The sequence below is a fragment of the Papilio machaon genome, chromosome 6 (genome assembly GCF_912999745.1).
Source record: "Papilio machaon chromosome 6, ilPapMach1.1, whole genome shotgun sequence".
NCBI classification, from domain to species: domain Eukaryota; kingdom Metazoa; phylum Arthropoda; class Insecta; order Lepidoptera; family Papilionidae; genus Papilio; species Papilio machaon.
The window spans coordinates 3,404,479-3,427,300 of NC_059991.1; the positions used below are offsets into that span (position 1 = coordinate 3,404,479).

Below are 22,822 nucleotides of genomic sequence, written 5' to 3' on the forward strand. Positions count from 1 at the left end.
GATTCATTTTTATTTCACTTATTTACAGCTATGTAAGGTATTATAAAATTGCAGTAAATATTAATATAGACCACAACACTTCTTCTATTTTCGCTAGTACCATTCCCATACACAATTCCAAGGTAGAAAAGCATGTTACAAAATATGTAATTTTCGAGAGAGAATGTGAATGCACTTTCATTATTTCATTGGAGGTTTTGGCAATCAAAACTCACACAGTAGTATACATATACAAGTTAATCCCTAAAAATTATATCTTCTTATATACTTTACTAGATGTTGTACTAAATTACGGATTACAATGACGATAACAGAAATGTAAATAGTGTTATTCGTATAAGATAAATAATTTTTTACTCATGTTCCATTGAAATTAGCGAACACAATTCAAACCAATTAAATCAATCAACAATCGTGGGACATTCGGTCACGTTAAAATCGTTGGGAATGCCAAACGATACGAATCCATGTAAGATTATTGTTAGAGTCACGAATAATAAATTACAACGCTTGATTGCGTTATGGTAAGGAAGCATGGCTTTATAATTATTTAAAATAATTACACCCTTCATAAGAAGTAAGTTAAAAATATTATATTTTTCGTTTTTGTTGCTAACGCTTCTAACGTAAAGTTCAAAACTCAAATCAAGTTTTTGCACTATATGTCACCTAATAAGCGGACGATCACAGAATGAGCGCAGTGCAGTCGTTATGCAAATTACTACTCATCAAGCAAAGTAGACCGAACGAAAGAAGCTATGGGACTATATCTTACTAACTCATTCTATATGTACTACTGGTACCCTTATTTCTCTAACCGTGAAATTCCAATGCATTATCACTTATATTAAAACGTATAACTGTCTCTGTTTATTTCCAAGGGAATATGAGAGATGACAACTTTTCTACTAGTACTTAAGTTACCTACAGTAAGATATAAACATCTACCAATCTAAAAAAGTTACACGACAATATTTACTTGAAAGATATTGCAGTATCTGATATAATCGACTTAACATATTATGATAAAATTTCTGGTCCAAAGTCCATAGACCATTTTACTTTAATAAGTCTATACTAAATTAAGTGACAATCAAAAACTTTGTTACCTGCAAGACTGCGCAATTCCAATATCTATTCCTTGTGATCGCATTACTAACAAAGGTTAAGAAATCAAACCTGGACCAGATTTTATCCGGAACCGTAACCACCGTGCGGTTAAACACATAGTGCACTCGATATATCTGTTTCGCAACACTATTGTAATAATGTAATTATATGAAGTCGGTAATGTAGGCGACCACATGTCAATAAATTGTCAAATTTATCTGGAACTAATTGTCCGTTTTAAACGCACCGAAGGTCAAGCTTTTGATTATGAACTTACATTCACCGGTTAACAAACATTGTTTTTATTATATATATGATTACTAGCTATCGCCCGCGACTCTGTCCGCGCGGCATTAAAAAACTTAACAAGTAGCCTATGTATTCTGCCAGACTTTATTCTACATCTGTGTCAAAGGACATTTTTGTTTCGGTAAAAAAACAAAAATGTAACAGATTTTATTAAATGTAACAAATATTATTGTAGTTCGAAAAAAATGTTTAAATCTATGTAATAAATAATAATAAAGCAATAAACAAACAAACATGTTGTTTTTTTTCTCTTAAATATAAAACACAACACGCTAATGCTACTAACTCCCATAGTAATTATTATATTTTTGAATGCTCGAAAACACCGTGTTCGCACTCGATTTCAACATGGCTGCCATAGTATGAATTAAATAACACCCCATAATCTTTCAAATGGCATGGGTTTCATCACTGTTGAGATTATGGCCCAAAATGCTTATTGTCCTTTCATCCAGATCCGTTGTGTTGTGCCGTTCCGAAGATACCTTCAAACAAACATCTAAAAATTCGCATTTATAATATTAGTAAGATTATCGATACAATTTAAATGAGAGCTGACAGGTTTTATTTACATAATTTATTAAATATTAAAAAACATTATCGCACATGTTGGAATATAGAGCAAGGTGAATGGAAACAAATAAAAATAAGAAATGTTAAAAAGACAGGCGTCAAAATAAGAACTTAAAGCTCTTTTAAATTATAAGATAATTAAATCTGTCTAAAATGTTTATGAAAAAGATAGTTTATTTTTTCATTTAATTATGTCCGTACTCTCCAACTACTTACTCAAAATTTACCTTAAATTAACGAATAAATGATTGACTTCACTTGATCGATTTAACTCAGCGTTGAATGAATTATATTATGCAGAATCTTCGTTTGTTGACAAAGTAAACGAAAACAAAAGAAACAACTACCGTACATCGGATAATAATATGCACACCTATGAAATTAACATACAAGCCATCCAATTTTTTTACCTGTATAATTGTTAGGAAATATTATTTATAAAAGAGTTTTTGGAGTTTTAATAAGAAAACAAAAGCTTTCGTATTTAATTTTTCCCCCAACTAACATGTAGTTTAAATGGCTCTATGTAAAATGTTTTGAGCAACATTAATTTATCATGTAAGTACAACCGGTAGCTTTGGGGCGAAGGCGCCGACGGCTTTGGGGAGATTAATGAATGATTATTTCACTTAGCACGCGAGCCGTGAGCGACCTCGCGGTGTCAGAGTTACGGAACTGAGTGACCGCTCCCCACCACCCAAAGGACCACAGCTCCGTTTTGATTTTCATATAAAAGTCACAACACGCTACGATACCATTATCATTCACTTGTACTGATTAGCAACAGTAAAATGTTCTCCAAAGTAAGTCAACAATCAAATATTTTAATTTATCATTTATCACAAAAAGTATTTTTATCTATCTTCTGAAAACTAATCCTAGCTGTGACAAGTCAGGTTTTAATACAAATATAAAAAATTCGTTTAGAAGAAGTATTGTAATTAACTCCGAGCTTAAAGTAGACCGGTGCAGCTTAGCATAAAAGCTTGGCTCTTTGGGGTTACTAAGCTACGACGATGACATCGAAAAACAAGTTATTTAGTTTTTTTTCTTTTTTACATGTTCTTTATCTTATCAAATATAACCCCAAACGTCAGTTCTCTAACCCCTATATTACATTGATAAGTATTACTTTTCCAGGTGGTCGTCCTGAGCGCCTTGTTGGCGGCTGCCAGCGCAGGTCTTCTGCCGCTGCACCACTCCGCGGTGTCATCTCAAAGCATAGTGCGTCATGACTCGCCAGTGCACTACGCCGCCGCGCACTACGCCGCACCAGCGGTCCACGCTGCGCCCCTAATTGCCCACGCCGCGCCCGTTGTCCACGCTGCGCCCATCGTTGCCCACGCTGCCCCCGTGGTACACGCTGCTCCTCTTGCCCTCGCTCACAGTCAAGAATACGTAAGGATTTTTTTTTATAAATTACCTCTCAAAGCGTTACCACTGATTTTTCTTTTATTAAAGTTTATTTTCCTTACAGTCTCACCCCCGTTACGACTACTCTTACTCCGTGGCTGACCCCCACACCGGTGACCACAAGTCGCAGCACGAGAGCCGCGACGGAGGTGCTGTGCATGGCTCATACTCCCTGGTCGAGCCCGATGGTTCCGTACGCAAAGTAGATTACACTGCTGACGACCACAACGGGTGAATAAACGCATAAACTATTAAGTTATGGGCAATTATGCCCATATAAACAAAAAACCGAAAATGTAACCAATTGAAAGGCGAATTTAAACCTCGTGTTGCGTAGTCCATGCCCTTATTCCGTAGAACGCTCTCTAATAAAAAAACATTATTAATAGGTAAAATTACAACCAAACTTATAGCTTCAGTTTGCTAAAATATAACTGCTACAGATGTATAACCCTATAACATTCTTTCAGTTTCAACGCGGTAGTCCACAAGACCGCTGGTCATCACCCCGCCCCCGTGGTCCACGCTGCTCCCCTGGTCCACGCCGCGCCCGTGGTACACGCCGCTCCTCTTGTTCACGCTCCCCTCGCACACTACGCCGCCGCCCCTCTCGCCCTCGGTCATCATGGTCTCCTCCATCATTAATCAACTAGCTTATGTATAACTTGTGTTCGATGTGTGCTTGATGTGTGATATTTATGTGTATGAAGTAATGAATTAATACTCATTTGTAAATAAATTGAATTGCTGATCAGTATCACATTTTCTTTTATTCGTGAAAACTTGCATGCCACTTAAAAATGTTATAAAATTGTTTTTAGATAGGTAAAAATAGTTAAAACTATTTGTTCTCCTGTTTCACTGAAATTATGGTTATCTTTCAAAAATCATTTATTTAAAAGTTAGAAATTAAGCTTCCATAGCATTGCCACCAAGAAATTCATCACTAAACTACCAAATATTTTTTATTGAAGGGCCTACTAAGGCCTACTAGGCTATTCAAGCGATTTCAGAAGTGTATGGTTTATGATCATGCGTAATTGTGTGTTACTCCAACACTCCTCTATTTTGGTACAATAATTACGTCAAATACTTCGCTACAATAACACAACAGTGTTGCGACCTAGAAAGACATAATTATAAAAGCTGTTTGTTTTGTCATACAGATCAAATCTGCGGGTACATTCCTAATTTACACATGATTTGTACACAGTTGATTTCGCCATAAGGCCAATTTAAAGTCAATCATTATCCATAACGATTGTCCAGTGAAGGCAAAGCAAACATACCCGAGTCGTAGGCAAAGTCCTGTATAAATTGCCTCAATTTCCTATGAAGCGGCAATAAAGGCCGAGTTACGAAATGCAATATGTGATCATTACGTACTTGAAACGCCTCTGCAAATTACAGTTAACAAATGACATTAAAAAAAGTAATTTATATTCAATGTAGATTCTAAATTTACTTTGAGTTGTGATATACGATTATAAGAAATAATTTATTTAGAAGTCATACACGCGGACGCTTTTTTATCGCGCGTTAAAAAAGCGTTCAAATAGAACAAATGCATTTTCAAGTATATGTTCATACGGCAGCGCTTTTAAAACGCGACGCTTTTTTATCACGCAGTATTGCATTTTGAGTGCTGGGCGAACGGAATAAAAGTAATTTTAAAGTGTTCTTTGCTCAAGAGCGGCCAACGCGTAGTTATAACGCAGCGTTAATAAAGCGCCTGTGTGAATAATTTTTATTTTTGATATATTTTACTATCCGAAGAAACCGAGTTAAATTATAATGATTATGATAGAAATAGATTAAGCAAAGTATTTTTTCTAAGCATACGCAGTCGTCAATATATTATCTTGTTGGCAAATACTATGAATAAAAAATAATTACTTGATGTTTCTCGGCATCTTATAATATAGAACTAACTAACAGTTGAACAATTTATTTATTACATACTCGATTATGCCATTCAATTTCTTTTGATAGAATATTTAATGTGCAAAAAAAATAGTTTTTGTGCTAGTTTAAAATTATAGCACTAATTAAATTTTATTCGTGGTTATGAAAAGACTGGACACATAATAGATCGAGGGAAAATTGTGAATTAAACAATTCATTTTAGTTCATTTGTCTTTTACTTGTAATTTTGTACTTATATACCTTTTGCCTCTGTTTCACTTAATTTACCTTACAGAAACTCAACACTAAACCATTATAGTACTTGCATAAATTTAATATGTAGATTAGGACTATATTACCTAACAATATCGTAATAGTCAAACAGCTTTCGCACGCTACCTTGCATTATCTGTATCAAACGTCCCAGCGCCAACCAAACCAACTATTCAATTTCCTAACCACAAACATCAGATAGATCTAAACTTATACCAGTTTATATCTATGTTTATAACCAAACAATTGTTAGCAATAAAACCAAAACGTAAGATAAAAATCGACTGTTAAAGCATTTAGATAACGGATGGAATGAGTCGAATGCGGAATGACCTTGAGTTCGTAACTTAACCATTGTGTTATGCTTTCGTGTAAGACATTCACATTGGTTCAATATCTATATAAAGAGAAATATATGTTTGTACGTATGCAATCCTAAGCCATTGTTCAGACAGTATTTAAACTCTTGCTGAATATTATGCGAACCCTAAAAACCCAGTATCGATATAAATCTATTCATACTATGAAAATTGTTTTTGTAACTGTGAACAATTCCTAAGTCAGGACTTGTTCATGACATCTATTGTCACTTTGTAGGCATTCGTCCGAAAGTATTAGGACAAGAGAATCCGTAGAATGTTACGCATTTCCTCTCATACTATTTATCGTTTTGTTTAAGTAAATATTTCTAAATATAAACACGTGGAATTATACCCAATGAGACTTTTACAAAGTTACACAGACGTAACAAAAAAGATAAGATTGATTTCTTCACTTTCCTAAATTAAAGCTGAATCAAATAATGTATGGAATATTTAACTAACTACTAATTTGTACCTTTATTATTATAAATACAAACATAATTCCCACGATAATAATTACCACTGCTAGAAACTATATAAAACTTTATTAGGTTATTTTTCCTTTTTTTTGTATTAGGCGATAGACGTCGCTACAGAATAACAAAATCTAAAACAATAAGTACTACTTCGATTAAAATTATGTTATTGGTCCCTCCCTCCTCCCTAGATCTAACTTAGATCAGCTATCGTAATAAATAATAGGCAGAGGAATACGTTATTATAAAACTAAAAAATTCTGATGTTAAAATTGTAAGGACTAGGTAAGTTACATTATACAATACAGTCATGTGTTTGTAGACGCAGACCGTAGAGTTTTTTACCCGACTGATTTATTTTGTAATGCTCCACAAGTCTAAAAATCTACATGGTATGCTTCTAGTTTGTAAATCTATGGCTTGATGTCTTTCTTCTCAGTTATTATTTAGTATTGCATACACGGTTGTACTCAATTTGCACGAGGCCGACACCGCGGCGAACGCCGATACATTTAGGAGACCGTAATTGCTGCTCCCTTTTTAAATATTTGTACGTAAGTATTATTTTATTTCATGCACATTTTTATTGCAGAATAATCAGGACTTGTCTTTATATGGATCATTATGGTACAAATATATTTGTCAATTAATATAGAGAAAAGATTAAAGGAAACCTAAGTTATGTTTACCGTATGGTAGCCATTAAAATTTATCTATTGTTGCACCGTACAGTTCATCGCTACGGACCTCTTAGGTACTTAATCGGAGAACAAAATACTTTTATAGGTGAAGCATTTCATAATCCAATCTGTTAGCAGAACTGTATCATTGTGAACCTTTTTACATCGTTGTTCACATATTCCAGTGCATGTAATTATGTTACATTACTCGTGGTTGTGCAACCGCCGCGGGTCGGCTCTATGAATTTTTGTCGCTTTGACATGATTATACTTGATACTAACAGCATGTTGTTTCTCATAATTCACGCAATAAGTGACACTTTAAACTACGGTCACTTGCAAATGTAGCAATTCACGTTGTTAACTTCCACCATGACATGATTTTGCGTGTTACGAATTAAAGTTAGTGCATGTTAAATGTATGCAAATATGTATTACTGACGGCAATTTTAATACATATTTAGGGCTAGGGATGTTGATACGACTTTACTTCAATTTTGGTGCACAGTCGAGGTACTAAAATAGAACATTTTTTTAGATGTCTTTCACTAGATATGTGAGTGCTTGTAATAGAATACAGATTTTTTGTCTGTAGACAATCGGAATATGGCCAATATTGAGTAACCATGACCGAAATGGTAGCTTTATTTAAATTAATACGATTTATTTTTTTCTCCTCTTAATATACCAATTATAAATTGTGCGATTTTAATGAAGTAATATCCCTGCCAAATTATTTAATTATACTCGCAAAATGCAATCATGCACACGTAAATTTTGACCTTCGTCAATAATCAATTTCACTCTCTTATATACATTTGCGTAAAATATTGGATATTGAATAAGAGGTATTTAAAAAAATTAAAACCGAAAAGAAAATAAGTGAATTAATTACGATTAGGTATGATTTTCAATCGATAAATCCATCACTGATAAATTATACCGAATACGACTGACTAAACAATAGCATATTTCGTAGAACATTTTTGTTTACTTGTAATAGATAAACTTTGTAAGTAAATTTAGAGGAGTACAATCAGGGAATCTGACGGTGTTCCTAGGTATAAGGCTACAATCGTTTGAACGATTTTTACACTTTGAGGCAACGACGCGAAACAATAACTAGTTTTAAATGTGTCTTTACGAAAAAGGTCGGTTGGTGGTACACGGTTAATTACTTTTTATTATTATCCTTTCGTTTGCGCAAGTCATCGCTTTCTAGTTAGTTATTGGTAAGAAGTGATGGAGTTTGTCTCGTTGCAAGAAACAAGGAAATTTTTGTATAAGTGGAACACTGAGGATTTCCGCGACTGTACTTGATATTCGACAGTTTTTAAACGCCATATTTGAAATTTATCCCGAGTACTATCTAGTACACAGTAGTAGCGTTCTACTCAGAACCGTAAAGTAGAGTCTTTTCACAGTAAGCTTCATTCAACATTGGTATTGCAGCAGCAAAGTAAAAGAAATAGATCAATAGACTTTTGCACTTATAATTCCCACAATTATACTGTCTATATATTAATGAGCCTGAGACAAACGTATTCACTATTGGCCAGGTTGATGTTAGGAAAAGTGTCTCGTTTTAAAAATTAATACACAATGCTGTTTAAAGTGAGTAATCAAATATAAAAATTAAAAGGAAAATATTATTTGAAGACAAGTACCTATTATTCATATTGGTTCTTGATGTTAATGAATGAACTACTTCAGAACATTAGTTTATTTAAATAAATTAAAATAGTTACATAAAATACTTTAGAATAAAGATGAAAATATATCAAGCGCCTGTGATTTAATTGGTGTGCTCAGATTAAAACATTGCTCATATTGGACAACATTTTTCATTTTTTATATTCACTATTTTATTTTTTTCCAGATTCTAACATTTTGTATATTGGCATCAACGTGCCATGGCTTGTACGAATTCCATCATCACCATCCACACCATCTGGCGATTTCGCACCAGCAAGTGAACAAGCACGACGGTCCCCATCACCCTGTTCTCGTGCATCATGCTCCGGTGCATCATTTGCCCATCCATCACGAGACCATACATCACGGGCCCATTCATCACGGACCGATTCATCACCAGCCAGTACATCACTTGCCATTATTGCACCATGTGCCAGTACATCACTTGCCAGTGCCTTATGCAGCCCACCATGATCATTACGTAAGTACTACATCAGCCAACCTAAATATTTATAGAAACAAATAGTAACTCAACTTTACTGCTACTACACGTACTAACGTGTACGACCAATATGTGGCCGACAATAGTGCATTCATCTACCAAAAATAAAACATTTAGACAAAAGTTTGAATTGCACCAGATTAAAAGACGCTACTATCAAACACAACAACTACATCAATACGTCATACTTTGGCCAATTTCAGTCGTTTCCTGAATACAACTTCGCATATACTGTCCACGATCATCACACAGGCGATGTGAAATCCCAACATGAGTCTCGTCATGGGGACGTCGTGAAGGGAGGCTACGAACTCATCGAACCAGACGGCCGGTACAGAAAGGTTGAATACAAAGCCGACGACCACACTGGGTAAGATGTTATGCTAATTACATAACTTCCGAAAAAGAAGGTGTAAATACAACTGTCCGACATTAGACATAACCCTCAGCATTGCGTGGACTAAGAGGCAACTGTATATATCATTTCGGGTAAATGGAAATGCGGATGACACAATTAATATGATTTTATGGAAGTAATTTTTGGCACAGACCAAAAAATAGAATAAAATAAAGAAATAACATTATTCGTATCAATCATCGCTTGCTAATTATCGCCTTAAACGAAATCAAATCTGAAAACACAATTGGATATTTCCTTTAAAACATGGCAATGAATTGTTTGTAATGTATGTTTCCGTTGCTATAATATTGTACGTAACGCACGCGTTATTACAGTAACGGAACTGATACACACGTAATTGCCTTTTCTCACGAACTATATAGTGTAGAGGTGGATTTTCATTGCTCAAACTTCTTTTTTCAAAGAGAATCAGTGGGATGAACATATGTTTTGTATAAATGGTAATGAAAACCTACGGCAAACAAACAATTGACTTTTCTTTTACTCACAATTGATACGCTTTATTTCCATAATAAGCTGACTAAAATTCAAAGCAAAGATTAGATGTAAGTAAATATAGACGTCAGCTGAAACAGTGTCCTTTTTTACATTTTCTTTAAAAACGTGTAGTACTTTACCTATTAATCCCTTCAGTATAGCAAGCTTATTGATTTTTTTCTTAATTCTTTATTCTAATATCGCAGCATAAATAGAACATGTTTATATCTATGATACAATCAATGTTTTCTTTTTTTTTAGTTTTAATGCCGTTGTTCATCATTCGTCCCCCCATCATCACGTCCACATCTCTCAGCATCATATTTAAAAACGATCGTCCGTCATCAATAGCAACAAAATGGTAACTACGCAAATATGTTACTAACCTAATTTTGGTTGACAATAAATATATTTTACATATTACATTTTGTGTTTTATTACCCTTCTTATCCTCATATTCTAATAGTGCAAAAAATAAAAACAAAATCTTCCAAACAAAAACACAAAAACATAAATTCAATCCCCAAAAATATTTGCTACAGAAATACATGTTGCATGATTAAATATGCATGAATACTTTTAAAGAGTGTTATTGCATTATCAAAATGTTTCTTAATACTCATTCTAGACGTCTAGTCAAGTGGAATAATTTGTTTTGGTATAATTTTTGCCATAAATCATCTGTCTACCAAAAATAAGGATATCTTAACAATTTTAAGAATTATTAGTAACGCTAACCGTATAGGAAATGCGATAATTGTTGAGTTTCTTTTTATAATATTCTGGTATAAAACGTAATGATTCAATGGAAACAATAAAATCTTTACTACACATTCACATGCGAGCGGTAAAAATGGTTTGGAAGGTAAAAAAAAATAATCTGCTTTTATTTTATTTCATTGTATTAATTCTATTGGTTTATTACAAACTGTACTTTGACATTAGCATTGAACAATAAAAATAAAGTATAAGAATCTGTGTACTCGATAATGCCCGTTTGTCTTCAATTGTTATAAGAACAACGCAGTTAAAATGATGGTTCTTTTATTATTTTTTTAACAACTAATAACTGTTTTTGTAGTTCACAATACTCGTGGTGTTTGCTGTGGACTGCTTCGGTCACGATGACGCGGTATCACATCAAAGCGTAGTCCTTTACAGTGGTCACCATGGAGCACTGTCACACTTCGGACACCATGCACCGGAACACCACGAGGAATATGTAAGCGACCTTTGCTTCTTTAGAGTCTGGATTTATTATTACTAATACAATATCACACAAAGACATTCGAGACAGTTATTATAAAATAGTAGATTGTCGACTATCAGATATTTTAAACCTCATTCTAAATCTGATCTTCTGAGACTGTACTACCTACCTAGGATTAAGATTGGTTTTTAAATTATTGATAATGCCTCTTGACTGTCATATGAAGAAGGTGTCATATCTTTAAGTGTAATATGTACACTACATGCCAAATCCACGTCAACCATGACTAATCAAATCTCGCATCAAATGCTGTGACTATTTGGACATCATATAATGTTCTAATTATGTCTTAGGCTTGGTCATATCCGTTATATGACTTCTCGTACAAAGTCGAAGATCCACATACACACGACTACAAGGGACACCAAGAAACCAAAGACGGAGACAAGGTCAAAGGGATGTACTGGTTGATACAACCTGACGGCCTTAAACGAACGGTCAAATATTATGTTGACAAAGACAGTGGGTGAGTTAAAATTGATAATGCGAAAATTATATAAAAATATTTCAACGGTATTTTTGGCTGGAGATGAGATATTTGTAAGAAATGTGTAATCTTTTATTTAAATGTGTTTTTACAGACATTATGTTCTACAACTATGCCAAATTTTAAAGAGATCCGTTAAAATGTTTTTTAGATTAGTAATAACAAAAATCCATCCATTCATTTCCTATATATAGTATTAATAAGAAGTAAAGTTTTAATCAAAAAGTTTCTTTATGCCTTTTTATTTAGATTTCAAGCTGAAGTTGAATATTCAGACCCATATCACACGCCTGAACATTACGAAGGCCATCATCCAATATCTGAAGTATACAACGTGGTCCAACATCATCCCTCGCAACATCATGACGAAAGTGATTATGTTAAAAATCATTATAATCATGTAATACAACCATTATATTATCACTACGATGATTATAGTCACTGAAAAATAAAAATTTACTGTCTATATTGTGAGTTGTGTGAGTGTATTTATTTTACTTATTTTATAGTTCAGTTGTTTTATGTATTCTAATATGTAAAGAGTTCGATTAAAAATGTGTAAATAAATGATTAATCCTTACAACTAATAGTTTTTGTTTTCTTAATTAAAATTCCTTTTGACTATATTAATATTTTAAAGAGGGAATATTTGATTATTTGTTAGTATTGAATAAGCTCCGTGACAACTAAAACGATTTGAAAAATTCTTTGACTGAAGCTTCACTATCCCCGAGTGACATAGGCTATATTTATAACTAGATTTTTAATTCCATGCAGACGAAGTCGCGAGCTACTTTTTAGTAAATACGAAGAATCTATTTTTAATTTTTAATTTAGTAGATAAAAAAAATCGATCTCTTGTGTCGGAGGCCAAGACCCACTTTGGGTCGCTGCGCCAGCGGAGTAAGTAATAAGATAAAAAAAACACTCGTAAGAACATAGGCTAATCGCAGACATTAATCAGAGTTAAACTCTTATGAAATACATATTTAAACTATCATTTAAAAATATTGGTGATGGAGTCATCATCATCCTTATTAGTCCACAGCTGGACAAAGACTTTCCCTGATGCCTTCCACAGTGTAATAGTATACCTTACAATTAACTATACCTTATTAACTAACAACTACGGTTTAAAATTCGTAGGTACCCAAGAACCAGTGGAGTTCTTGATATTTGTATTTATAAATATTGTCATCCTTTTCAAACTCTATGACAAAACAGATGCAACAAGCTAGACTTTACGAGTGATGAATTAACGTTTATAACTTTTTGCTATTTATTAAGAAAAGGGGCAAAAAGGACCAAGTCTAAATTACAATATTGATTGGTATAATACTTATAATAACCGAATCAAATGGATTAACGCAGAAAACTGTGTTTACCATTTTATAAACTTCATTGTTCTTTACATTACACCTTTGAATTTCTTAAATTTAAGTTTAGACAAATCCTAAGCTGTAAATATATCGATTGTATTCGGTGTCCAGATTGTCTAGAAAATAAATCTTATAGATTTCATCAAAGAGTAAAATAAAATTCAGAATCATTAATTCGCTAAAACGTAGATGTGTTATTTTCAGCAAATAGCACGAAAACTAACATGTCTAGTTTTCCAGTTAAATCTTTCTAATATTATAAATGTGAAAGTTTTGGACGGATAGATGGATCGATAGATGGATGTTTGTTTGAAGCTATCACCAGGACTTTTCAACGGATCTAGACGAAATTTGCCATAAATATAGAACTTAGTATGAAACAACGCATAGGCTTTAGATTACAGTTCTGCTTGGCTTTAAAATGTTTTAACAAAGACGTAAGTATATTAAAGAGTTCATTGAAGGCACGCCATTTTATTACGTTGCATAATGAACTTTAAATTCAATATTGGGATGTACTTTAAAACAAAAGCATAAAGAAAAAAATGGATAATACTCTAGTAAAATTTCTTTAATATTTTTATCTTCTTAAATTGAATCCATGCTGATGAGCAAAAACATTTTGTACATAAATAAGCAGACATAAAATGGAAGGATGGTGTCAAGATAATGCGAAGTGTTAATTCGTTCTTCCCTTCTAGTGCAAAAACAGATATCCGTATTCATATATGTTAGGTTAACTATTTTAGTTCAGTTGTAGTTTTTGTTCTTACTAGTATACTTAAATGTTGAAAGCACAATATGTTTGAAATTGAAATAAAACTAATATTACTTCGTAACACCAAAACGTAAAAGGTAACAAATTCTAAATATACTCCGTTTCAGTCAAATGCTTCAATAAAAAAAGATATTTAATTCACAGATGCGTACATACATTGTTTCAGTTTGAAAGGAATACTAGTAATGCATCAGTTACCCTGCTTGCTAAGGCGAGAAGATAATTACTCACACGTAATCATATCTATTAGAAAATGTAACTATTAAGAGGTCGAACAAAATTATATTAACAGAATTGAACGTAAACACGTCCCTGAACATATAATTTGAGAAACTGAAGATAATGGTACTTGCATGGATAGGATGCTTTATTTAAGCCAATAATCATGTTAACTGATGTATATAAACTTTAGGATGCTTCATTTGACACCAGTTGAACTGAGAAGAACCTGACGATACCTACTGAAGATGATTTTGAAGGTATTTTTTTTCACTTCAAATTTTAAATTTTACCATTTTTTTAACATACTGAAAGTGATAATTACATCATATTTATCTAACTATTTGTAAAATATAAACTCTTTGCTCTTTATCATCGTTTTGGGAATATATTTCTAATATCATTGCGGAAGTGAAAAATGAGAAACATAAAGTAGCCCTCAAATGTTATTTACAAGCATTACAAAAAGGGATTAAAGGACTAATGTAACGTTAAGTGCCCTCACGTTTTGACCCTCAGATTTTAGGAAAGCCATTACTAGCAGTTTTTTTTTTCAGATTTTCACATTGTTCGGTGTCGCATTAGCGGTGTCGGGTCATGATCACCCCGCGGTCTCTGAATACAAAGTGTATATCCACCATCCGGTACACCACGGCCACCACGGCAAGCTCTCACATGTCGGATCTCATGTCCCGGAGCATCATGAAGAATACGTAAGTATCTTACAACATCAATAGAATCAAATAAATCAACCGATTAGGTTTCGGTACCAGTTTTAGAGGAAATCAAGAGGATTAATAGACATGAAAGACAAAAAAAAAGTAGTTAGAAGTGAATACTGAGGTGACGGATGATAGAAAGATGCCTCCATATCCTGCTGCCATTTATGTTTGGAACAGTGTCCAATTCCAAAGTTGGACAAAACAGTCTACAAAAAGTTAATATAATATTGAATTTTTGTAGAAGAAGAAGGCAAAAGACCATCATAACATCTGTGTTACATATTCATCAAAAATATTTTGAATGAAGTTTTTTGCACTTGTAGGCCAAGTCGTATCCGTCATATGAGTACTCGTACCAAGTTGATGATCCCCACACACATGATCATAAAGGCCAAGAGGAAACCAGGCATGGCGACGTCGTGAAGGGCATGTACTGGCTCATCCAACCAGATGGCCTTAAACGTACTGTCAAGTATCACGCAGATAAACACAGCGGGTAATTAATATATAATATTTAGCATAAACTATAGATTGACATCTAAAAATCCGCCTTAAAGCATAGGGTACCAATGAGCGATTCTTCTTAATAGACTTATTGAAAACAACTAAGTGCTTAAGATATGGAAGCGCAATACTGATGCAAGTCAAAATAGCTTTTATTAAATGTTCTTATGATGAAAATGCATTATGTAATTTAACCTAACATATTTTTTTTATAATCACAGATTTAAAGCCCACGTTGAATATTCGGACCCAAGTCACCATGATCACCACGATGAACATAAAGAACATCACCACCTTCCTGTGTCGAAGCAGTATGTCTCTATTCACCATGAACCTGATCATCATCATGAAGATAACCATGAGGAACACCATGAAGAAGACCACCACATGCCGGAACATCACGAACATGAAGATCATGAACCTGAACACCATGATGAAGAACACCATGAGCCGGAACACGAGGAGCCAAAACACCACGAGCCAGAACATCATAAACATGGCCACCATAACCTAGTACATTATGAGGTGAAACACTACGTACACCACGAACCGCATCATGAGCCGGAACATCATGAACATGAACACCATGAGCCAGAACATCATGAACATGAACACCATGAGCCGGAACATCATGAACACGAAGACCATGAGCCGAAACATCATGAAGATGACCACCATGAGCCGGAACACTATGAGATTAAATACTACGTACACCATGAACCGCATCACCATGAAGATGAACACCATGAAATTGAACATCACGAACCAGAACATTACAAACCAGACCACCACGACCATGAATACTTTGTTCACGAACACCATCCTGAACCAGTACACAAACATCATGTTATTGAATATTACGACAGAAGTCATGACCACCACAAATATCACGGTCACCATCACGATAACGGACATCGTGTTCATCACAAACATCATCATCATGATGAACATCACCATCATGGTTATAAAAACTGATAAGTTTTTAAACCTCTTGAAGTTAATTCTAATTGATTATTTATATCCAACGAACCAAAGTCATGAACTGAGTGGAAATGTGATTAACATAATTTTTATTCATCGTCATATTGTATTAGTGTCTGATAAAGTAAAAAATAATTGTAACGCAAAATCAAGGAGAAGAAAAATATATATATTTACAAAGCATAATAGCCATTATTCTTATTTTCACCTTTTAGTCATTTTAGGAAAAAAGTATACAACATAAGTAAGATTGTATTGATAAAAAATATATCTGACAAGCAAATCTCTATAAATAAATACTTAATATAATTTTTTGGTCCAAGGTTATAAGCCGATATTTATTTTAAACAAAAGACGATTTTAAAACATAAGTGAGCTCTTTGTAAGTCTAAAAGATTAAAAAAAAATACAGTCGAATTGATAACCTCCTTCTTTTTGAAGTCGGCTAAAAAGGACCATAAATAGAAATATCAAAGAACTCTAACGAGATATGTCCGGAAATGATACAACAGAACACCATAAATTCCCAAACGAGGTTTAGGCTAAGCGCCATCTGCGCCCGGCCACCTCAAGCCCGGTGAAACTGTAAATGCCTCCTCAAGGCAAACAGTGACTACTCAGTCACAAAAAAAAAAACATAAATTCCTAGTTCGAAAATATGACAATTCAACCTAATTTACCTCTATTTAAATTTGCTCATTTTGGGTGCTAGTGTGCTGTAAATTTAAACGTTAAGTTACGTTTCTTCAAATATCTAGGAAATACGACCTAGTCGTAAATAAACTTTATTCCTGCTCAAACCATGGATTCGCTTTTTTACCTACACTTTTTGTAGCAGAATCGCTTATTATAAAACATACATGGGTCTTAAAAATACTAGTATACTAGTATTAAAGCAAAACTATATTTTTGGATAATATATCATCATCATCATCATCAGCTCACTATACGTCCCCACCGAGGGGCTCGGAGCCTACCCCAATTTAGGGGTGACTAGGCCATAGTCAACCACGCTGGCCAAGTGCGGGTTGGTTGACTTCACACATATCATTGAATTTCTTCTCAGATATGTGCAGGTTGCATCACGATGTTTTCCTTCACCGTAAGAACGTCAGATAAATGTACATATGTAAATCGAAAATCGAAAAACACATTGGTACATGGCGGGATTCGAACCCAAGACCTGCAGATTGCAAGTCAAGTGCTTAACCCCTGAGCCACCGACGCTCTTAATAATAATATATACTAGTACCTAATACCTTATACCTTATACCTAGTACCTTGATATCTTATGAATGTACGAGAACTTACTAATGGGTGCTTACTATTGTTACCCACCCTAAATAGCTGCCCCACTTAATAAAGAAAAAACTACGAATGAAATTATAATAAAATTATATTTTTCTGTAATGTATTTATTATTATATATTGGCGATAGACTACGACCCCAAATGATGTTAAGTAGTGGTGTAGTCAAAAGATTTTTATAAGAAATGGGAGCAAACGAGCAGCGGGAATACCGCAGTGATCATGACACCCATGGACATGTGCTAGTTTACTCTACTCTTAAAGGCTCCCATGTCATACTTGGATGGAAACACTGACATTGTTCTTTCTACAAATGGGCATGTATGCAAAACAAACGCCTTCACAGAAAACTAGCACGGAGAGAAAGTTTTTACTATATACCTCTACCTATGCTGCTCTCTGCCTATCCTACAACATATACCCCTTTATTCAGAAGTTTCCTTTATCATTTGACGTTTTGACCGAGGAACTATCACATTTTTTATTCTTAGGTAACATTAACTGGGGAAGATTTAGTGCGATGTAAGATTAAATTTTGTACTAATACTATCTGTCGCCCTCAACTTTGTTCCTAATTTCATCCAGATCTGTTCTGGACTTAGAAATATGGTAACATACATTGATCATTCATTTGTGACATTAATAAGATACACAAAATTAATGTTTCTTTTGGATTCTTACCAAGAATACGCTTTTTGAGCTACCGATATTTCGGCACAGTTACAAGCACCATGGTCACGGGCTGACTGGTGTTGTGCGGTAGTTTGATAACATGTTAAAGATAAGATATATATCGGTCTACCTTTTTTTCTGATTAAAAAAAAGCTAAGTACATAGGACTTTAAGTCAAGTACAAAAATAATAAACACAATATTTTTAATTTTAATAAAGACATAAGGTTATAAAATTAAGTTAAACGTTATGATTTCCCTCAGAAAGTCGAGGTTAAGACTGTTTATTCTACTGAAGGCTGTTGAGCAAGAGTTTTTAAGCAAAAAGCATCTTAACGAATATACGCAGATACTTTAAAGGCTACTTATTTAACATTTGATTACGGTTTAATTTCTGCGTTAAAATTACATCAAATCCGGTGAAATAATTAGATTTATTAATGTTTAAAAACGAAGTTCCATCCAAGACGAATATTTTTAAAAGGTTAGTTGTGTTTTGTGTTCAACATAAGGTTGTTGTCAACATGCGTCAAGTGAGTACCTATCCGTATCCTACGATGTGTATCAATAACAGTTTCTTGAGTGATAAATTATTTTGAACCGATTTAAAAAATATAGAGGATAACAGTTTGTCTGTTTTTATTTTATTTTAATTTTTGTCCCATTAAATTCATTTCAATTGACTTTAATACCTACAATAGTTATCAATATGGTTGCAAATAAAGTTTGCTTTGTTACAATCCTTTATAGCGAAAAAAAGTTTACTTAAATAAATCTTTGAGCAAAGAACAAAAGCGGTAAAATAACTATTTTTTATTCTAAGTGTAGTACTAAATTTTGCTTCTGAACTTACACAACTCTTATGCAAGAATAATAGTAATGATCAGAACCTAGTTTGAAGTCAAGTAATAACTTTTACATATTTTATAAATATCATTTCGATAGTTGCTTGTAGTGGTGTTGCTGGTGGCAGGGGGGTTTGCTGACAAGGATCAACAGCCAGCTGAGGCCGCTAATCCTCCCAGTCCTTACGAGCTACCTCATGACGACCACCTAGATGACTACCACCATGACGAACTGCCGGGACCTCATGTACTGCGCTCGACACGCTCTAGAAAGATCGCAGAGCCCGATGTAAGATCATTTAACATTTAATACTTCTATAATTGGTCGTAGTATAGTTAGTAATGTTTTTGAATCTCGATTCAAAATAAATACAATAAAAGTGATTTTAGTGTTAAATGAGGTGGATTTTGGTGTGGCCTTTTTTATAGTTAAAAACTATAATAAAATATCAATAAGTATATTAATCTGACCATAATTTTTATAAATGCACTAATCAAGCTTGAAACTTTAATTTCTAGATTATCTTCTTGTCTTACAGGATCATGGACCGGAAGTAAAAAAGCAAAATGTGTAAGTAATTTTAATTAACGACTTAATTTTAATCTTATTCCTTGGTGCAGAGGTGGCTATACTAAGTAATCCGTATATAGAAAGTTCTATCGCATATGGCATGGCATATTGATAGCTTAATAATATTTATTTTTCATAGTATCATCCGAAAGACTTACGATCCCGACTACTATGAGCCGACGATCATTCTGGACTACAGATACATGAAGACAGGAGGCCGAGACTACACGCGAGGCCCAGGAGGTCAATACGTGATTCTGCCCAAAGGCATCCGTACCAAAGAGCCGAAAGAGTTCGAGAACTACGACGCCTTATTAGAGCACTTACGTCTCAAAAACTTAGCTGAGATAGAACACAAGCGTGCTCACTACAGCGCAGGACATTACTAATTGTAAATAGGTGTCAATTTTATCTCCTATTAAATAGATTTGTTTTCCTGTAGTGCTGGCTCTTAGCGGAAGATAAAGGTCGTTAAGGCCTGGTCTTTATTTACCTTTGCCCTAAATTTGTCATGTAGAAATTTATTAACAAAAATGTTACTGTAACTAGTAAATATTTCTTTTTTTCATAAAATTTGTTGTACTGTAACTTCGCTTTTTGTCGTCTTTCGTCTTTTTATGCCATGTACATTACGTTTTCTCTAATAAAGTCTGTTTCTTGTTTATTCCTACCATAATTTTCTTAAATCATCATCCTTGTATTTCCGATCGAGAACCTATTTTGTACCTAATTTACCTAATAGTAAGAATAATCGGTTTTAATTGATTTTTAATAGTGTAATAAGAATACATCATATTGTAACAAATTTATAGAACAATTCATGCAAGTATAATTATCAATAATAAGTATTAATAACCAGCTGCATATGACCTTCGTAAATACAAAGGAAACGCGATTTCCCTCATCAATCTAACTATTGTATCAATCTTTTTTTACAACAATTCTAGAAACCATCTGTACATACTTAAAAATAACATACAAACTTTATCAATACAGGATATCCAGAAAAGACTATATCGGTATTGCCATAAATAAATAACATTGAAAAGTAGTTTAAAAAATCACCATTAAAAGTGTGATTTCTCTTTGTGGTTTTTATACTGAATGTAGAATATCTTAAGTTACTTTTTCTGCTTCTGTCTTCTTTATAGATATACATTATATCGCGACACCTCGTGGTAAATATAGATAACTTTAAGCTTAATGTTTAAAGTATACTTGAAGAAATGTACAGACAAAATTATTTCAAAATCTGTACCTAGATGGCGCTACCTAATGTAATATTAAAACAAATGCACCGCCAATACAGTGTTTTTTGTTCCACTTATTTTGACGAGTATGTACCATTTTGCAAAAAATAAGTAAATAAGTACGCAGTAAGTAAATCTATATACTGCCATTTCTATTTCATTTACCTATCACATCCAATTTTTTTAAGTCATACATTTTATGTGTCGACTTAATCTGTCAATTTTCTGATGAGTGAAATTAACTTACATTTAAAAATGAAACAAATATGTGAAAAACATACTAAAAATTTAAGAAGGTTACAAGGTTTTACAAAAAAATAAGAACGCTGCAATTTCCTACCATTAACTTAAAAATCTCTTTAAACTTATTTCTCAGAGTCAAATAAAAAACTTGGTAAATAGCCTTAACGGTGCAATACATCCTTTATGAAGCCTAGAAAAAAGCAAGTTAATTGCACCTGCCGTTAAATTGCAAGCATGATATCATATCGAACCTAATCCAATAGCAGTCATAATTAGAAGAAATTATTATAAATAGAAGGATTTGATTGTTTGCAATTGGATAGACTTCGAAACGACTGTACCAATTTGAATTTTTTTTCCCCAGGTGATAAGGTGATAGTTATTACTAGATTACTTTTTTAATTCCGCGCCATAATATTATCTGTGATAGAACCTTGATATGTTAATAATGTCATGGGTTTGATTTGTTCACTTTGATTTATGTTATGCTTACGACCCACATTGGCTTAATTTTTCTGATGTAATGAAAAATATCAAATAATATTTAGTCCAAAAAATCGAAAGAAATAGAAGCTATACGATCCGGACGCAATAAGTATTTCCGTTGTACAAGTGTACTGGTACTGAAAACCCCATGTTTTTATTTACTACTAGCTTTTACCCGCGACTCCGTCCGCGCGGAATAAAAAAAATGCACACAAGATAAAAAAAGTTCCTATGTCCGTCTCCTAGTTCTAAGCTACCTCCCCATCAATTTTCAGCTAAATCAGTTCGACCGATCTTGAGTTATAAATAGTGTAACTAACACGACTTTCTTTTATATATATAGATAGATATAGATTAAGTATATATATGTAAATTTATTTAATAACACGTCAGGAAAATACTAACGATTTGATTTAATTCATCTAAGATTTCATATGAAATAAGTGTAACACATTAAGCTAATAATAGTAATTAACGATTCAATTTACATTAGCGAATTACAATCGTAAGAGTTTAACGTATGCTACTATAATTTGAACTACAAATACTCAAAAAAACAACCTTCTAAGCTCACTTAAGTAGTTCAAGTCGTGAACAAGATAATCAATCAAGTCAGCGTAAAGCCTTTTAAGAGATTCTCTAATGTTTTTTACACAACGTTGTTATTTTGATATATTTATTTGAACTTGATATATAGTCATCTTACTATGTGTCGCACCATCGTAATTGCCTTGCCTACTAAGATGTTGCAATGACACGCACGACTCGTGCTTTATACAGGTTTATTACAAAATAAAAGCATTTGATATTTGATTATCGAATTAATTAATTATATGACAGCAATTAAAGAGCTTGAAAATTACGATTGCCAGTAGACATTTCCTTTGAAATGTGAAGATCGAATTTTAGATG

At 33.4% G+C, this 22,822-nt stretch overlaps 4 protein-coding genes across 4 annotated transcripts; all 4 read left to right on the plus strand.

The window, feature by feature from the left end:
• The first annotated feature begins 2,707 nt into the window (after window positions 1-2,707).
• Window positions 2,708-4,163, plus strand: LOC106716561 (cuticle protein 8-like). The gene is made up of 4 exons (XM_045678330.1): window positions 2,708-2,795; window positions 3,133-3,390; window positions 3,470-3,636; window positions 3,876-4,163. Exons 1-4 carry the CDS (start codon window positions 2,784-2,786, stop codon window positions 4,048-4,050), a joined length of 612 nt encoding a protein of 203 aa, XP_045534286.1. The 5' UTR covers window positions 2,708-2,783; the 3' UTR covers window positions 4,051-4,163.
• A 4,477-nt stretch (window positions 4,164-8,640) lies between these two features.
• Window positions 8,641-10,617, plus strand: LOC106716570 (histidine-rich glycoprotein-like). Its single transcript, XM_014510101.2, has 4 exons — window positions 8,641-8,715; window positions 8,981-9,277; window positions 9,502-9,668; window positions 10,458-10,617. The coding sequence occupies exons 1-4, from the start codon at window positions 8,704-8,706 to the stop codon at window positions 10,522-10,524; spliced, it is 543 nt and encodes a 180-aa protein (XP_014365587.2). The 5' UTR covers window positions 8,641-8,703; the 3' UTR covers window positions 10,525-10,617.
• Window positions 10,618-11,049: 432 nt separating this feature from the next.
• Window positions 11,050-16,530, plus strand: LOC106716515 (histidine-rich glycoprotein-like). The gene is made up of 7 exons (XM_045678401.1): window positions 11,050-11,061; window positions 11,278-11,418; window positions 11,760-11,932; window positions 12,203-12,353; window positions 14,887-15,042; window positions 15,375-15,547; window positions 15,777-16,530. The coding sequence occupies exons 1-7, from the start codon at window positions 11,050-11,052 to the stop codon at window positions 16,528-16,530; spliced, it is 1,560 nt and encodes a 519-aa protein (XP_045534357.1).
• A 2,509-nt stretch (window positions 16,531-19,039) lies between these two features.
• Window positions 19,040-20,320, plus strand: LOC106716514. Its single transcript, XM_014510034.2, has 4 exons — window positions 19,040-19,048; window positions 19,461-19,649; window positions 19,900-19,931; window positions 20,071-20,320. The coding sequence occupies exons 1-4, from the start codon at window positions 19,040-19,042 to the stop codon at window positions 20,318-20,320; spliced, it is 480 nt and encodes a 159-aa protein (XP_014365520.2).
• Window positions 20,321-22,822: the final 2,502 nt, after the last annotated feature.